An 18,541-nucleotide genomic window follows, 5' to 3' on the forward strand; every position below is an offset into this window, starting at 1 on the left:
AGATGTGTATAGGAACAGAGGAGTATGGAATGAACAGTGGTATAAAAAGCTGAAGCAATTTATTTGTAACTATGTCTATTTCTGTTTTATATTATATTATATATATACATATATGTAGGCCTATATATGCCTCTATTTTCTCCTCCAGCTTTCGAACTTACTAATATTGTCAAATTAGGCACACATATTACTTGATAGATCGGAAATAGATCGAAAAATTATAGACGTACACTATTACATGTGTCATGCTTTGAAATTAAGATTATGTTTATTGTTACAACAAATGTCCTATAAAATGTATAACATTTATAATTTTATTATGTTTGCATATATTATGTAGGTACTCTGTGTGCGTTATAATTATATTATATAAAGATCTGTTAATATTATGGAATATAACTTTAACGACAATATGTATTTTTAAAAGATATTTTATTTTTTTGCAAATTTTAAAAACAATTCAAACAGAAATTAACACGACAAAACTTCCCAACATATTTAGATAAAAGTAAATAGGCCTAAATATTTACTTGTAACTATTTAGAATTATAGAATTGGGCCTATTCTTAGTATTTACTAACAGTAATTAATAGGCCTGCTAATAGGATTGTAAATTTATTATTTTATCTAGTTATTGTTGTTATTAAAATGTGCAGCCGATGGGCCTGGATCATCAAGACTGATCTCAGTAAATATTAATTCTTCTTTCTTAGCCTTTGTTGAATTAAAGTTTGCAGTGCCTCCGGCCAGGAATTCGTGAAGCTGTTTCTGTCGAGTGTGATCCCGTCTGCATAAATTGTCGATTGCAACAAGAAACAAAAATACAAAGAGAATGAATGATCCAACAATGATAGCGGCGAGTTTTGACTGAGAATACTTCGTGCTGAAATCCTTACAGGATTCGAGAGGTGTCGTCGAGGTATTGTTGTAATAAACGCAAACCGTATAGTCTTCACTTGCTCTTAAATTGTTTGCCATGTACCGTAAATCTTGTAGATCTCTGACAACGTGGTCCTGCGTTCGAGAACTAGAAAAAGTCAACGTAGCTGTTACATCTTCAACTTGTTCAGAAATTTCCCATGAAATAAGAGCGCTGTGTGCTTCTATGTCTGTAATTGTGATACTTATGATTTGAATTGTGTTGAGGGTATTCAATGTGAACAGTAAGCCAACCAAAACGATGTGTTTATACATTCCTGAGAAAAAAAGAGATAAAAAATTAACTTAATATCAATTTCAAACTCCGTGCTTTATAAACCAAGGTCCTGCTTTAGTACAGCATGGTAACAGTGGTCTTTTCTGCGACTGTGCCTTTCACTTCCACCCTCACATTTACAAGCCGGACACTCCGGCCGTACGTACGACAGTCGGCCGACGAATCCAAATCCTCTCACCCTGTGTGCGATACCTGATGTGACGCTGTCGGCTGATTTGTCGGTGGCAGTTGGTGGCAGTCTGAACGAATCGACATTACAAACGATCAGCTGTAATTAATGCAGCTTTGAAAAAGAGGGCCCCGAACCGGCGTCGGACTGGGGAAGCGTCATTTTCTTTGCAGTCGGCAGTAGACCCGAAGCACTGGGCGAGAGAGAAGCTGTTGTTACATCGAACTTGCCGGTGGGATTTGAGTGTATTCACTTGTGAAAATGACACTCCCTCGACGCCGGTTGTGGACCAATTTTGTCAAAGCTGCAGGATTCGTTCATTGTGTAGCCTACATTTTTTTTGTTTTTGTTTGATACTTACCATCATTATTAGCTTTAGTGTTCTTTTGTATCTGTGAAGTTTGGTCTCCCTGTATCCGGCCTCTTATACGGAAAAGGCACAATACCAAAAATAAAATATGAGTGACCATACATTACATTAGCCCAGGAACAGTGAAATTACAGCATTAGCCTAAACATTTTGACAGAATTTAGATATAGCCTCTATAAAGTTAAGTATTTCTTTTCAATCACTTTAAAAATAATGTCTTCCAGTCGTTTTTGGAAATTAAATATTTATATTTTACAGGGTCGGATTTAGGGGGGCCGCCCCCCCCCCCCTTTTTGGGAGGTAAAAAAAAGGGGGAAAAATGAAAAAAAGAGAGAAAAAGAAAAAAATGATAGCCCTGAATGCCTCAAATGTTATGTTCGGGCGTCTAGAACACAGAAATTTCGCGGGGGCATGCCCCGGACCCCCTACGACAGTGTTGTATCAATCGGCCCTACTTTCGGCCCCCACATCCGGTTCCCTTTTTGGACATTTCTGTATCCGCCCCTGTTTTAAGAAGATAATTTCTTATTTGCTTTATGTTTCACCTTGTTGTATCTCGGAAAACCCGTTCAGATATTATAGGCCTAAATCTTTGTACACCGTTCCAGCTTTTGCATTTAAAACTATAACGGTTGAATATTTTCATAATCCGGACTCAAAGAGTAAATTCAATTAAATAGGCTTATACAACGGTCTTTGATTAGACTGTGCCTTCCTTCTAGTTTAATTTAGGCTTAATTCTTTATTTATTTATGCAGAGAAAAGACAAACACTAAACACTCTGTTTTCATGCTCACTAGAATTACAAAATCAATAACACACAATGCAACTTTGTTGGTTCCACTTTGCTCGCCCGTGGTAGTATTCCCTACCACTGCCATTGTGGTCTGCTGCAGAACTTGTGCTCTCGAGAAAGAAGCATCACACTATGGCCAGTGGCAGGCATGTACGTGACACAAAATTATGCATGTTATTATGTTATGTCTGTCTCTTATACCTACACAATTTATTTTTTTAGTTTATTTGTAGGCGTCTAATCCACTTTTTCTAACAGGGCCGCCAATAAACTAAAAGGGAGAGAATGTCGTTGACCTGGTTGACAGTTACCAGATCAACAGCCAATGCATGATATAATATTAAGTTAAAGTATATGCGTTTATTTAATTCGTTGTAAAATATTATATTCTATGATAATATAAAATTTCAAATGCATGATATAATATTAAGTTATATGCGTTTATTTAATTCGTTGTAAAATATTATAACTATGATAATATAAAATTTCACTTACTGAACGTAAAAGCTGTGCTTGCCTATGGCTGCCTGTCGTACGGTATTATTTACGATGACTTAATACAAAACTTTATCGATCTGACATTGCCAGGGTTGCATCAGCCTTGTTGATTCACAACTGCTTTGAATAAGAAAGACGGTTGTATAATCCTTTTGTCTTGTCTTATGACCTGAATCCAAGGAAGGCCGCGGTGAAACATCACACAATCCATCGGAATGGTCACGACTGCGAGCAAGGAGATATAGTGAGGTAGCATTTTGGACGCTATGCGATTAATCGCAACGTAGGCCTACCCATCACGAGACGACAACACTATCTCTAATGATGGGTAATCGATATCTTACCATTGGAGATCATTGTTGCTGTGATCACTAATGATGAACAATATTACTAATAGATAATATGAAAATCTAGGAAGGAGAAGAATAAAATGAGAAAAATATCAACTAATAATAATATCCTGCACCTGGCTGTATTAGATCTAGTTTATACATATTTAATGGGTGTGTGCACTTCTTTAATTGTGCATTCTTGTATGTTTTCCTCTTCTCAATTATACTAAATAATTCCGTATGTGTCTTCTGATTATATAACAGAGAAAAGATGATATGCATTGTAAAACCTAATTTTGATGAACATTCGTTTATATGAACGAAATTTACACTTACTTCGTTTTTATTGTATAAAAAAACGGTGTTTGACAAATAAGTACTTTTTAAAAATGTTATCGTTCATCTTGATTCACCGTATTGTACATTGCTGTGTTTCTGTATACACTGTTGTTTTAAAGCTTTTCTTTATGAACGCACCGTCATTTGCTACGCGTGACGTGTGCCGCCGATGGAAATGTGTAGTTTTTAAAATAAAAAATGAATTATTATTAGGCCTATTATATTTGAAAATTTGGAAGATTTTATTCCCTCTACATCCAACAGCAAGTACACTCACCACTTACAGGATGAGAATGATGCTTTATAAACTAAGTCTCTCTATGAGGCTTAGGGAGTGGAGTTTTTAGTCGTGAGAAAAAATTCTGCTGTGACAGAAATTGAACCCAGGATCAGAAGGTAAGCATCTTAACCACTGAGCTATTCAACTGAAGATAAGAAAGATACTGTACATTAGACACATCACTGATACTAAATTAACAATTGACATTTAAAAGATGTTTAGCAATACGGATAATGAACCGTGGGATATAATACGTAATTTTGTTTTTGTTTCCATTCTTACTAATGAAGGCAAGAGCTGCGTTTGTCTTTCCCAGCACACACGCACGTGCATGTTTACGTACGCTGTCGCGTTTTGGGCCGGGGCCGTTACGTCATCAAAAGTTTAGACAACCTTCCCCTACAGTACGGTAGCATATCTGTCTCAACGAGGCAATTCATACTCGTATAGCATATTGTCAAGAATATTTTAGGCATAAATGACGATAATGATAATGACGTATTCGTTATCGTTTTTCGTAAGGTTGCGAAATCTCCCTATTGTCTAAGATACACAGTGGTGTAAGGCAAGTTATAGCATAGTTTACGTAAAAAATGGTATTCGTTGTTGGTAAGATATATTGTGGCATTATCTTTACACCTAAAATCAAGTACAATCGTTAACAAAACTATATTTAGGAATTATTTGTCATTATAAATATATATAATAATTTAAAAAAAACCCCTGGCCACAGAGGGAATTAAAGCCTAGGACTAGGGGTTAGGAAGGCAAGCCTCTCACACCAAACTGTAACCCCGCCTCCAATATCTTTAATATAATGAAGTTTTTAGCGATTCGGGTGTATGAATAATGAATTCTAATAATACTTCAAATGTTACAACATTTTACACTATAGAGGGCGACAAACCTGCAATGTGGATCTATTTTTATGCAAGCGACAACCTCAAGCAGATACGGTAACAGAAAATACCCAAAATAAAATGTACATTAATTTTATTATGAAAATATTTACGAAAATATAACAGAGGATAAATATTATTTACTGTTTTCGTTTTTATGCAATTATATCTTTGCATAAATTTACTAAAAACCGAAAGGTCCACTGAATAATCTCAGATAAGATAGAATACACACTCCAAGTATCGAAATGCACGCCATCGTGTCTGGATTTAATATTTCGACATTAACTATGTCATCATTTTCAGTTGACCATTTCTTATGAAATGCAGGTATGATTCGATGATTGTTTAGTTTATAATGCATTACAGTATTGTGTTGAAAAAAAAGTTGTTACAATTACATTTGTTATAGGCCTATTGTATAAGGAACTCTTTGAATCATCAGCCTATAAATACGACTAGTGACACTCTTCGAAACATTATAGAAAACATAACCAAGGGAAAGTAAACATAGACAATGATGATCGAGCGATATTCAATCAATAAACATATAATTACATTGTTAGTGTGTATGGAATTGTTATTTCATTTCCAATTTTAAAGAAATTAAATTGCAGAATAAACTTATACATCTTATTGTACTATACAGTGATTTTTTTTTTGCCCGTCCGACGGTTTGACACCAGAAATGGTTTACAACGAGAGAGCAAGTTGGCAGGGGCCTGTTGCTGCCCAGAACCGCTCTAAGGTGGTTCGATGGGAAAATCTCTTTTTAAAGCTTATTTTAATTTCAGACTCTCACAATCTGTAAAAATATTGGGTTTTGCTGGAGCTCTCTGATGGGATGTGGTCCCTTTCCCAACAATTACCCACCACCTCCCTCCCCCACCCCCGCTCCACCACTGAGCTAATGTGTAGATTGATGCAGGCGTTAACTATATCTGAGGAAGATTGGCCTATCTCTCTAGTTAAAGTTAGGAATTAAAATATATAATTTTAGGTTATTGATAATAAGAATACAAAAAAAAGTGTGTCGCACTATGCTTTGACGCTTTTATGCTTTCCTCCTCCGCCTTTCGATCCATCCACGTTTTTCTTTTTATTCATTCCTTTCTGATGTCTGTCCTTGTCTGTCTGAGGTTTTCTCTTGGAATCCGACCGGCGAGACCTCTTCTTTCGGTTTGATCTACTCGGCTCTCTTTTGCTATCTTCAGCTACATTATGTGATTTTTTCCTAGACTCGTTTTTGTCACCTTCTTCTAAATCTTCAATTTGTTTCGATCCTTCTCTTGGACACAAAAAGTCAATCAATTGCGTAACAATGAATAAAATGATTATACATATTGCGATACCCAACGCCGTCAAGGAGTAGGAATTTATGGGAACGAAATCGGTAGTGAAGCTTACACATGCACTGTTGTCATGAATCTCCTTATTCCCACGGAACATGTTGTTAATAAGTACAATTACGCATGCTCTGTAAGTTACACCCGAGCGCAGCCTCATCAGAGTGGCGTTATTGATATCAGGATCAAGAATTTCGTGCCCCTTTCTTGAAAAGAGGTAGTTTGCATCGATGCGGAAGCCACGGATAGTGCTGTTAAGAGAATCGGTCGTGGTGTCAGTTTTCCACGATATAACCGCCGTTTGACTACCGATATTGGCATCATTTGCTTGTACGTCATATACGCGTATTGAAGTAGCAATTTGAATTAAATTTGATGTTAATAAACACAAAATTAAGTTCAAAACAAACGATGGTCCCATCGCAACAACCTGAAATAGTAAGAAGATGCCATTAGTAATAATAATAATAATAATAATAATAATAATAATAATAATAATAATAATAATAATAACAAACAAACACAATAATGATGATGATGACGATGATGATGATGATGATGATGATGATGATGAAATGATAATGATGATGATGATGATGATGATGATGATGATGATAAATTCTAACAGTTTCAATAGAAGTTGCATTATATTTTAGAACATGTTATCAATGGATCTAATATGAAATTTTTTTATTTTATCTAAATATATTTTATACGATCAATGATTTTGATAAGTTCAATTAGACTAAAGATAAGAATTGTGAAACTAATTCTGAAATTTTAATATCGATTACTTCATCTTTTACGTATGGCAGTGCGAAATCATAACAGTCTATTTATAAATTCTGCAATTTAACCAGGGAGTTGTTATTTACGAAACATTAATTATACCTTTATCCTCAAAGTGTCTTTCGATTGGTAGCCCTACACACAACAATACAATTTAAGAGAATTTACGAATTGGAGACAAAACCACTCTCGAAAAGTATACAAATGAATGAATAAATATGCATTGCAAATGCAAAAGAGGAATTGATATGTTAAATCATAGTTAAAGTTCAGACCATTCATAGTGAGCCCACAATTTGGTACTGAAATGTTGACATGCTGCAAAATACAGTTTTATTGTTTGACTACCCTATGATTTTTTTAATGAGTAACCGATTTGTCATGTTTGCTTTTTTTTTTTCGTATTTTTTTTTCAATAAAAAATGGTTTGTGCTGCTAAATGGACATTTTATTAAAACAGATTATTAAAACATAAGAAAATCTCATCAAAATATCCCGTAAAACCTCGAATAGAAGCCCATGGGCTTAACATCGAGACGAAGCATCCTCTTCAGTTTGCAAAAGTAATCTCGGAATGAAGCCCATCTCGAAGAGAGGCCAATAGGCTTTTTCCAGATAGACGAATATTATGATAGCGTGTCAGTATCAATATTATTAGATATGGTTAATTATCATTTTATGGTTAAAAAAAAAATGAAACAAAATTTCGAATTCCATAGTTGAAAAATGTCGTATAGCAGCAATTCCAAATTTTACAGCATTCAATTTGAAAAGATGCCCTCTTCTTTAGTTCCAGAAGTAGACTCGAAAAGAAGCCCATCTCGAAAAGGTGCCCATCTCGAAAAGAAGCCCTTCCAGTGGTTCTATTCAAGGTTTTACTGTACTGTCAAGCATTCTATTAAACATCAGTAAAATAACAAACAATATTTTTCACAAAACCACCACCCACTGTAATATACAAATCTGTAAATTCTAATACTTTCTAATACTCTTTGTTTTATGTTTCTCTTATTTTCTAAGATATGTCACTAAATTTTTCTTATTTAATTCATTTGTCATCATTATAATATTTTTTCTTTATAAAAGATATGATTTTTCCCAACACTTGACATTGCTTTGGACAGCAATTGATTATTCTTTAATCTTCTGAGTTAATTCTAAAAAGATTTATGTGGTAGAATCTTTAATAACGAAGTGTTGGTGAACATTGCTCATTATTCAATTATCATTCATAGTGGCTTAATTTTTAATAAATTTAAAAATATTATAATTAAAAATATTTTATAATTTTAATTTTTTCATATTAAAATTTATTTAGAAAAAAAATCTTTGACTATCAACCAAACCGACTATTAAAGTGGCCATTGTATACCCACGGAGGTGTACAAATGTTGTACCCCCATAGTAGGTCTCCTAATGAAATTTGGCTGTCTCCTATTATTGAAGACAAACGGACATCAAATAACGCCATGGGGGTACAGGAGGAAGTGCTGTAAGAGAAATGTAGCCTACAGATAAACATTATAGGTAAATCTAAAAAGTTAAAGAAATTACGCATCAGTTTTTTTTTTACCTTTCACGGCCCTGAGCCGCGTTTGGGCGTATTACTCTACTATCCCATCAGTTATGCATGTAGGCCCGCTTTTGCTCGTGTCGTCCACCAGGAACCCATCCACATAGTTATTGGTTTGCCTAAATACATGCTATCGTTTCGAGTAAGTCTGAGTCATGCACCCTCTCCCATGATAATATAATTCACCTAAACGCTTTCCAACCAATATTATATTATTCAGTTGTGTGGACAAAAGCGAGCACTTCCTCCATAAAATTTAAAACCAATACAATTCAAAATCATCTATAGTACTGTATACTGTACCTTTTTATAGCCAGATAGGAGCGATGAAAATTCATTGATTTTAAGCGAGTACTTGCTTGCATAACAGTACCAATGCGTTTATGGTTCACTGGGCGAAATTAATCATTTTCACTTATGCGTGAATTGGTCTGAATGAAACATTCCTGTTTTGTTTGCTTGTGTTTGTGTTGGAGGTTTGTATGGTGTTTAGAACAATGACTACGATTTCCCTTTATGTGGCTACAATATGAATGCATAACTGGTATTTAAAGGTATTTTCGGATGAAATACCATCAATGTTTTGGTATAGTGAGAATTAAGCTGCAGATACGGTAATAACCTACGCATATTCAGGCTGGTTTGTGTCAAACTAGGTAACTGTTGTTCCCTGATATTAAAAACCATGCACTTTTAGTTTCATAAGTAGAACGTGTTGTGATAAAACATTGCTATTCGCTGGTATTAGTAACGGCATCGTTAACACTGTATCGTTAATTATCATTATCGTCATTTACCATCACTACCACTATCCATCATAATCATACATAAATCATTTATCATCATAATAAATCACCATCGTCATTGTCACACTCATAATTTCTCTTATTCTTTATTATTTTTGTTGTCTTGTGAAATTTCACTTTTGGAACTTGATGTTAAGGCACAAGCTCCGAGAGGGATTTATTAGTCTACTACAATTTGGTGAACCACAATCAACAGGTGGGCAAAGCGCAGCCCACGAAAATGAATTACAAAACCTGTGTGCGGCCCGCCAACCATCTTTGGCTAGAAAACACCTTGAAATCGTGTACATTACACCAATACACCGCAACGATCAAGTTTCAACATGCGGGTTAACTTGGTTGTACTCAACTTTCATGTGTAAATTGTGGGCCCCATTGAAAACAAATTTTGATTGGCCGACTCTACGGCAGCCATCTTCGATGGTACACACACACACACACAGCTCTGCGTATTTCAAACATTGAATATATTGCAGTTAGCGCTCTAGTATTCTTATTATACTTTTATGGATGCCACTTACAGTCGGTATGGTGCACATTGAGTAACCCAAATTATGACTTGAAAGCAATGTTAACTTAATTTTTACTCCCTATTTGACATACCTGTATGGAGGTTTTTTTTTTTCATCATAACTTTAATGATCTTAAGAAGCGGTTTGGCGCAGCAGGAACCGTTTGGTTTCCCAACCTTGAGGTTTCAATCCCTGGCTGTGCATTTCACTTGTGTCCTTAAGCAAGTCACTTATCTTCACTGCTTTTCTCCACCTAGCCTGGGTTCCAGGCCCTAATTTTGGTTACTCACTCTTTATTGCACTTAGTGCGCGCCATACCTAATTTAATTTGCGTCCCATACTCGATTTCTTTTTTTCGGGTTATTCCGTCTCTAAATTAACTTTCTCGTTGGTGGCGCTGTCCAGAATGAGAAAAATAATAAAAAATAATTGACTTGTGGCAAGTCTACTCTCCACCCAATACTGTATAAATGGGTACCTGGTGGGGTTGCCTGCTACTGTGCCAATATAGCAGCAACACTTAAGTACGTGGACCCAATGACCAGGGAAAATCTTACAGCGCTTCATTACTGAAAGGAAAAGCGCTATACAAGCAATAAGTAACAAGTGTAACCTAAGCCTCCCCACTTGCACGACATGAAACATCACTCCATTTGCATCCAACAATAGTGATCATCAAGTGTCTCATTAAATATGTTTGTAAACACTTTACATACATTTAGACCCTACTGCAATAAATGAAAGAAAACAGACTCTGTATTGGACTGAATGTGGAAAGTTGTTTATTATAATATAATTTAGCAATATGCATGTCACTGAACCACAAATTGTAACAATTTTCTAAAATATATTTGTATCCACCTACCACACCTACCAGATTTAAGCACCACAAAAGGGTATGGATTAAGGGTGGACAATTTTGTTGGAATATATAGCTACATCATCGACATGGTTATACATTGGTAGACATGTAAAACTCGAGTTAGCAGAGCACTTTAATACGTTTATCAATTGAATACATTTTGATCAATGCCATCTGTAGTCCAAGCAACTTCCTAAAATCTGAATGCAGAATGTTCTTTGCACAATTGGGAACAACGGTACTGTTCAAAAATGGAAAAAGTTTTGTGTACAATTTGAAAGAACGGTGAGCACTAATCTAAATCGGCTTTGAAGCAGGATGGGAAAAATATTTATCCTGATATGCAAGATTTCAAGATAATTTGGATAAAAATAATTTAAAATTCAATTATTCAAAAATTACTGTTATAATGATAGTAACCACACAACTATCAATAATACAAGCACATTTATGTTTCCATAATTCATGTAAAATTGTGACTACAATTTATGAGATCTATGCCCAACTACAAACACCTTTTGTATATATATGTTTATATATTTTAACAATCCTCATTTAAACATTTTATGTTAAAAGTCAACCTTAATTTCAAAATATACTAGGACCTTCTAGTTAGACTAAAGTATGGATTGAGTAATTAAATAAGAAAATAATCAACAATTTCAATTTAAATATCTGATAATCCATTTGAAAAAACAAGTAAAATATTAACAAAAATTTGAATAGAGTTAAACCAGCCTGGTCCAATGTAGCTGTAGAATTTCACATCATCTTGAGGGCGCTGTTTACTGTTTACTGGCCATGTGAGAGATTAGATCAATGACACGCAGACTGTAAGCAAACTCATTATCATACCTAAAAAATTAGTGTTTTAAAATTAAAAAATGTTATTTTGGTAATTGCAATAAATATTATTATTCAAGATATTTTAAGAAAATTCATATACATGGTACATAAACATTAGTTCGGCTTTGTAATACATGTTATTAAGAGATAATTCATAATATATTTATTTCATTAAATAAATATATCAATGTAGACGCACACAAATACCAAAAGTAACAAAAATGTAGGGTACACAATTGTACAATTGAATATCTTGCAGTTCTTTTATTTTAATGCAGAAAAGAAAATTACTGTTGATGGACTTGTTAATAAATGCAGGCTCCGGCCTCACAATTAAAGACAGTTTTCAATACTTTGATACTTACATTCTGAGAGAATATATATTTTGAGCAATGACCTTATAATTACAAGATAGTGCTCTCCACGATTCTATGCGTAACAAATAGAAGTGTCAATGTTCAGTGAAAAACAATAGAAAGTAATTGTAATTAAGAAAGGGTGTCCTACATGGTTGGTGTAAATTTGCACGTAGATCATAGATGTCAAAGTTCAAAAGTAATTGTAATTGCCCCGTACAATGCTTTATTACAGAATTTGCATGCAGAAATCGATCATAGATGTCAAAGTTCAAAAGTAATTGTAATTGCCCCGTACAATGCTTTATTACAGAATTTGCATGCAGAAATCGTGGAAAACACTATCTTGTTATTATAAGATCTTTGATCTTGAGTCAATAGACCATTCCGCGAGGTTTGTTTACAGCTGGTCACACGACGTATAATGGATATATCTAAGGCTAACTTAAAGCGCGATCAGTGTGGAAGTATAGGAAAAGGTAATGCAATGGTTGCGAAAACAACCACCCATTATTATCGCGAGAAATAAAAGGGAATAAAAGGCAAGGAAAGGCACTATGATTGTTCAAAATAGCATTTATTTACTTATTGTAGCATTCTCTGTGATTTGTATGCTTTGGAATTTATGTGATCCTTCGTAAACTTAGCTAGCCTAAAAATCGTAGTTCGGGGATCGAAGGCTCTTGTGCACACCTCAACAGCGCATAGATATGCAGAGGCCTAGCATTTCTCAAAAAATCTCAATGTTTGGGGCCAGTATTTTTTTGGAGGAGGATTACCAAAATTCTAAAGTTCAATTTTAATAGTATAGTTTACTGGCATTCAAGCCAACATTATTCAACATCAAATATGTGCTTTACAGCAGAAGAATCCACGTTTTCCCATTATCGAACGTCACTCGCGCTGCCTGTTAACAGTTTATACATACTGTCACATGACCAAACTAGCAGAATCGGTCTACTAAACTTTAAGATGCTTTATTAAGCAGATTTTGGTCTTCCTATTCTATTCGTTGGTTATTGTTAGCATAAAATTTGAAGTTGTTTCTCAAAACCAGTTTCTCATACACCTAAACTTTGAGTGCTCACATCCCTTGATCTACTGTCCACATTAATCTCTGTCCACATATCAAAATTTTATGTGACAAATAAATGTAATGTGCCCATATTTGGGTGTAATATGACATCATCATGCCCATATATGGTCACATCACACAAATTTGTCACATAAAATGTGATAGTGTGGACAGAGCTATATCAAATTTCATGTGACAAATAAATGTGATATGCTCATATTTGTGTGAAATATTTATTTTTAAATATTTTATTTTTTAGGCACAAGGACAAAGATGTGCCAAACTGTGAACTTAATACTTCTCTATTAAAGTGGCAATACATTCACAAAAATCAAATTGAAACTTATGAAGGTGATCTATAAATTCAAATATACAGTATTTTCATCTCGCCAACCATGTGACTAATTTTGCAATGAGACCTCACAAAATGTCCATGAATGGAACAAAGAGATTAAAATGTTGTAACCAGTCATAAACAAAATTCTAAAATGGTTCAGTTACACACAAAAAAAAAATTCTTTTACAAGCAATATATAAAATTTAAACTGATTACAAACTCAAGATATATAAGGACTCCTCTCAAAATAAGGGAATTCACTTACCATGAAACGAGTTTGACGAAATTGTCATTCAGAGCAATACCAGCCCCAGCATCAAAGACACTTGAGCGGTTATCCCCACGGAAGTCCATGGATACGACCTACATTAAAGCAGGAAGTAGGAAACACGTATGATGTTGAATCCGAGTATTTATTACCAAGACTGTTTTTATACGCTGTTTAGCGAGGTTAATTGGTTAAAGATCAGCAGAAGGAGGTGGATAAAAAATATACGTTTTCTGAATTTTTAAATTTTTCAGGTAATAGCCAAAGAGTATATAATTGCAAGAAGTCCAACTGTCCTGATTATGCGTGCAGGCATTGAAACAAATTAACAAAGTACTACTACAAGATAGGGGGCGCACTATTATGAATTGAATAGAGTTTAGATACCGGGTGCCCTATAAGAATTTGAATAGAGTTCGAAACTTGAAACATGGATGCAGTACGCGTTAGATACAAACACCTTTAAAAATCACCCTTTAAGTCATTATAGTGCATTTAGATAGGATTGCATTCAACAAAATACTGAGAGTTGAACCACTTGTAGTTCTATACTCTTAAAAACATGTTATTTGATGAGAATTGTTTGAGTATTAGTGAATACTGAAAATAATCAAAATACTGAATCTTAGGGTACCTTGGGGTATCTTAGTCACTAGCAAAAATTTTTTAATGCAGACGAGTATAAGGTTTTGCCGAAGCCATTCAAATTTATTAGCAAGAATAGCAACTAGACAACTGAAAATCACCTGCTCATCAGTGTATCCCATGATGCCCTTCATCGATGCGCTTTCACTAGCTTTCTTGATTACAGCCTTTATTTCGTCGTATTTAGCTCCTTTCTTCAAGCGTACGGTCAGATCTACAACAGACACATCTGGTGTTGGAACGCGGAAGGCCATGCCAGTCAGTTTTCTAGAAAATAAATACAATCGATTTTCAGAAAAAGCTAACAAATTCTACAAGCTAATGAAATTTGAATGATAAATAAGGTTGATCACCTCAACTGTTGCCTATCCACCATTATATATATAACATAGAAATTTGTACTGCACCTTTTGCCAAGAGATACAAGGCCCTTGTATGCCACATCATAACATGTTCTCAGTAGTGTAAAGACAAATCACAGGACCCAGGGGTGAAAAAGTGTTGGGAGTCCCACGCATTTAAGTACTGTAAATGCTTGAATAAGCGCCGCTCTTCAATAAGCGCCGCTCCAAACATGATTTTTTTTTTCCTTTAAGCACTCTTACCCTGTGTGTAATGAAAGACTTTAAGAGACAGAGTTTTAAATAGAATAACAAAATAAAGACAAAAGCATTTCTTCATAAATGTTTATTTATGATGACGAAGGAATGATAGGCCTACCAAACTACTGGAATACGTGAAATAGGCAACATGGAAAGTGCCACGCCAATATTTATTTTTATAAGCGCCGCTCTCAAATAAGCACCACACTGAAGCTTCCAAAAATTTTATAAGTGCCGCAGCGTTTATTCAAGCATTTACGGTAATCGATTATGGGTGTCATGAAAGTGAGGGAGGGGACCTTGACAGTAGATTATAGAATATGAAACAGTACAGTAGCTGGATATATTGAAAAGTTTTGTGAATTCCAGTAGTCATTTGCTTCAATATTTTGGACCATTCAAATTTCAATTTGGTAGTTGGAGCCCGGCTGTAACCATTTTGGGTGAGGAATTGATATTTTATAAAAGAAGTGTTTGTCATGCCCACTAGGACATTTTTGACTTAAAAAACGTGGGATTACGCTGGGACAACTAGGACATTTATGATTTTAAAAATCTGGGATTAGGTTTTTTAATTTGCTAGTTTTTTAGTGTCTTCTACTAGACCATATGGTCAAGACTCTGTTAGAAGAGCATTGTATATTAGTAGGACTGGGGAAGGGGGAGTGTTTGAACTTGGGGCCTGGGGCTTCACTACTGCATGTTCTCTTTACAAACTTATTATTTTCTAGTATGCAAATACCTGAAATTCAACTTGTGCAAATCACATCATATTTTGCACACAAGTGTGGATGTCTGCCATTTTTTAACTGGGAAAAATACAATTATGAGTCCTACTACCATTAAAAAATCTGCTTGCCTTACCCGTTCAAGTTTGGAATGACTTTGCCAACAGCTTTGGCTGCTCCAGTAGATGCTGGGATGATGTTTTGATGAGCACCTCTACCATCACGCCATTTCTAAAGACAAAAGGTGATGGATTACATGTGTTCTACTGTACATTAAGAATGATGCAAAAGTCGGTACAAGAAGCAAAAATTCTTTCAAATTCAATTAAACAGTTCATCAGTTTTAGGAAGTGCAAATTTAATAGTTAGGGCAGTTTAGACCACAGTGGCGGATCCCAAATTTTGAATAGAGGGGGGGGGGGGGGGGCAGAAGAGGGACTTTCACTGATGGAAAGTGTATACCACCTCATCCCCACTATGGTTAGGGCTGATCAGGTACACAAATTTTTTATTATGGCACTTCCAGATGGCCGGAAATGGCACTATCAGACAAAAATTTGATTAAAATTATCCTTTTTCCCATGTCCTTTTAATAATTTTGATAAATTTAAGGGGCACCTGGTCAGCACGCCCCACTCCCCTTTTAATTCGCCACTGGACCATTTAAGGGGAATAATCCTACTTGAAAAGTAACACGAAAATAGAGAAATGATATGTTCCTCCATTTCAGAGGTAGCTAAGTAGCAAAACTTGCTTGACTTTGTTGTATATACCTACATTCCATTTAATTTTATTTGTTTGTGGTTGAAATACAGTATGAATGAACAATTACCAACAGTAGTAGATCAATATAAGCTTTAAGAATGTATACCTTGGAACTTGGCCCATCAACAGTTTTCTGGGTGGCTGTGTAAGCGTGGACAGTTGTCATCAGTCCCTCCTCAATGCCAAAGTTGTCATCAATAATCTTTGCAAGAGGGGCAAGGCAGTTGGTGGTACAAGACGCATTGCTCACCACATCCATGCTCTTATTGTACTGCTCATGATTGACACCAATGACAAACATTGGAGCGTTGGCTGATGGTGCAGAGATTATCACTTTCTTAGCACCGCCCTCAAAATGAGCCTTGGCTTTGTCTGTAGTTGTGAACACCCCAGTGGACTCTACAATGTACTCGGCCCCAGCTTCCTTCCATGGGATGTGTGCTGGATTGGTCCTGAGTGCAAAAAGAAATGCTAATTCAATTGTTTGCTAAATTCTCAATTACAGTAACATCTCCCAATTAATGTACTCCTCTGTCCAAATAGAGTTCGTAAACGAGAAAGTCGGGAATCCAGAGAGTCTGATTTAAAGTAAGGCAAGTGTAAAGTTAGGAGAATATTGTGCTGAATTGTGTGTGGGTGTGGCCCGTGACTACCTAGCAGCCGTAAATAGGCGCTTCATGGTAGCTACTGTACATGTTCACATCATTCCACAGCGAGAGGGGCTGAAATGAACCATAAAATCGGGGTATCTCCTACTCTTCCGAAAGATGCAATGGGTTCTTTAAAGTGCACACGAGTCAGATGTATACACTGGACCTCCATTTTTAAGTCCTTATCCAAGAAGCAGATGGAACCAGTGCCGATGTTAAGGTTGTAGCTAGCTGCGCCCCTGCCTTACCGCTCGGCCACTCAACTCACCCAAATTTTTCATAGCATCTCATTCGTAAGGTTGGGCCTAGGCCTATGCTACATACAGCAGTACAGGGCTAGGTATGAATAGGCCCCCTAAGCCTTGCCATGGGAGCAAATTTTTGTCACTAAATATGACTTGGATTTTACAGTTTTCTGCAACAAAATAACACTGTACAGAAGCCAAAATTATCTGAACTCACTGTGAAGCAAAATATTCAATTCCGTGAATAATAGCAAAAACAAGTGTTGTTATTCTCTTCATGAAGATTGCGGATCAGTCACAGTGCCATCCAATGAACAAAAAGTGTGATTCTATCCTGAACAAGCATGCATAGCACAAAAATTTAGACTAAATTGTAATTTGCGCTATATAAAAAGTGATTATTATTATTATTAATTTTAAAATGGAATTTATCGAAACGATCGATATTTCTTGCTTTATACAAAGTTTCATGTCATTTTATTGGTTTAAATGTTTTTTTTTCTTAGCTGATGTAACAGTTTATATTATTTTGAAAACTTTTAATTACAATTTTAAATGTTTTTGTAGTTAAAAAAAGTTGTTTGTAATGACGTCATCGCTGCAATTTTGAGTTTGTAAAATCGAGAGTTTGTAATTGGGAGATGTTGCTGTGCAGTAGAAACTCCAATTTAAAAAAAATTATTACTGCATATATTCCCGATTTCACATGCACCTCCGTCTCACTATGATGTCTTCAACACATTTTCATCAACAGCAGTGGTTCCAAGTTAATAGACAAAGCCATGCCTGAAAGAACTGGTTAAATGAGATCCTTACATCTGATTACATTTAAATACTGTGCCAGAAAAACTCCCACAACTCAGAGAGACTTGGGACCACTGCAATTGCAATTTCTTTATCTGTTCATGCCCAACGTGGCTTTGTTTACTGTATCTAAAAAAAATTGTGTATTTTGCGGTATATGACCTGTTTTATATAATGATGCATTTACAATTTTTTGACTTCTGGATAAATCGTAATTTCTATAGCACAATTTCTGTTTTTAAACCACTTTTCTGATTGACTTAAACATCTTTCTTTTGAATCTCTACAAACAATCTATCAAACCAATGTGGGAATTTCAAAGTTACAGTATACAGTACATGACTTGAGGAACCTAATCTTGGAAAATGCTGATATACTATTTGCGCTAGCAATCTCTGGGTAATTTTGACGGCAAAATTTTGTTTTTAAGACC

The 18,541-nt window shown here is 35.3% G+C and overlaps 3 protein-coding genes across 5 annotated transcripts in view; all 3 read right to left on the reverse strand.

Annotated features, from left to right (window-relative positions):
* LOC117106626 overlaps window positions 1-3,323 on the reverse strand; it is a 6,749-nt gene extending 3,426 nt beyond the window's left edge. Inside the window, exons 1-2 of one of the 2 annotated variants that reach the window (XR_004445105.1) lie at window positions 3,047-3,320; window positions 43-1,196 (exon numbers count right to left, since the gene is read on the reverse strand). The gene's annotated coding sequence lies outside the window, so the exon portion shown is untranslated. Of the gene's footprint in view, window positions 1-42; window positions 1,197-3,046 lie in introns of those variants that run through there. The other variant, XM_033248020.1, reaches the window with a different exon arrangement.
* A 2,456-nt stretch (window positions 3,324-5,779) lies between these two features.
* Window positions 5,780-9,033, reverse strand: LOC117106615. 2 transcript variants are annotated; one of them, XM_033248006.1, is made up of 2 exons: window positions 8,911-9,033; window positions 5,780-6,675 (listed from the first exon to the last, which is right to left on the reverse strand). In XM_033248006.1, the coding sequence occupies exon 2, from the start codon at window positions 6,664-6,666 to the stop codon at window positions 5,938-5,940; it is 729 nt and encodes a 242-aa protein (XP_033103897.1). In that variant the 5' UTR covers window positions 6,667-6,675; window positions 8,911-9,033; the 3' UTR covers window positions 5,780-5,937. The 2 variants fall into 2 exon arrangements, with proteins under 2 accessions (XP_033103897.1, XP_033103898.1); XM_033248007.1 differs by lacking the exon at window positions 8,911-9,033 and adding an exon at window positions 8,608-8,904.
* Window positions 9,034-10,682: 1,649 nt separating this feature from the next.
* The window catches only part of LOC117106619 (glyceraldehyde-3-phosphate dehydrogenase-like), a 19,931-nt gene continuing 12,072 nt past the window's right edge, over window positions 10,683-18,541 (reverse strand). The window contains exons 5-9 of the mRNA XM_033248013.1: window positions 16,516-16,861; window positions 15,781-15,875; window positions 14,416-14,581; window positions 13,667-13,764; window positions 10,683-11,642 (exon numbers count right to left, since the gene is read on the reverse strand). Of these exons, the coding sequence (XP_033103904.1) occupies window positions 11,573-11,642; window positions 13,667-13,764; window positions 14,416-14,581; window positions 15,781-15,875; window positions 16,516-16,861 (775 nt within the window). The 3' untranslated portion in view covers window positions 10,683-11,572. The remainder of the gene's footprint in view (window positions 11,643-13,666; window positions 13,765-14,415; window positions 14,582-15,780; window positions 15,876-16,515; window positions 16,862-18,541) is intronic.

The sequence above is a fragment of the Anneissia japonica genome, unplaced genomic scaffold (assembly GCF_011630105.1).
Source record: "Anneissia japonica isolate Jap-2015-1 unplaced genomic scaffold, ASM1163010v1 scaffold1306_len716249_cov185, whole genome shotgun sequence".
Taxonomy (NCBI): domain Eukaryota; kingdom Metazoa; phylum Echinodermata; class Crinoidea; order Comatulida; family Comatulidae; genus Anneissia; species Anneissia japonica.

Bases quoted from the DNA above. Each gene is read 5' to 3' on its own strand.
- LOC117106615 (XM_033248006.1), bottom strand. From the start codon at position 6,666: ATGGGACCATCGTTTGTTTTGAACTTAATTTTGTGTTTATTAACATCA.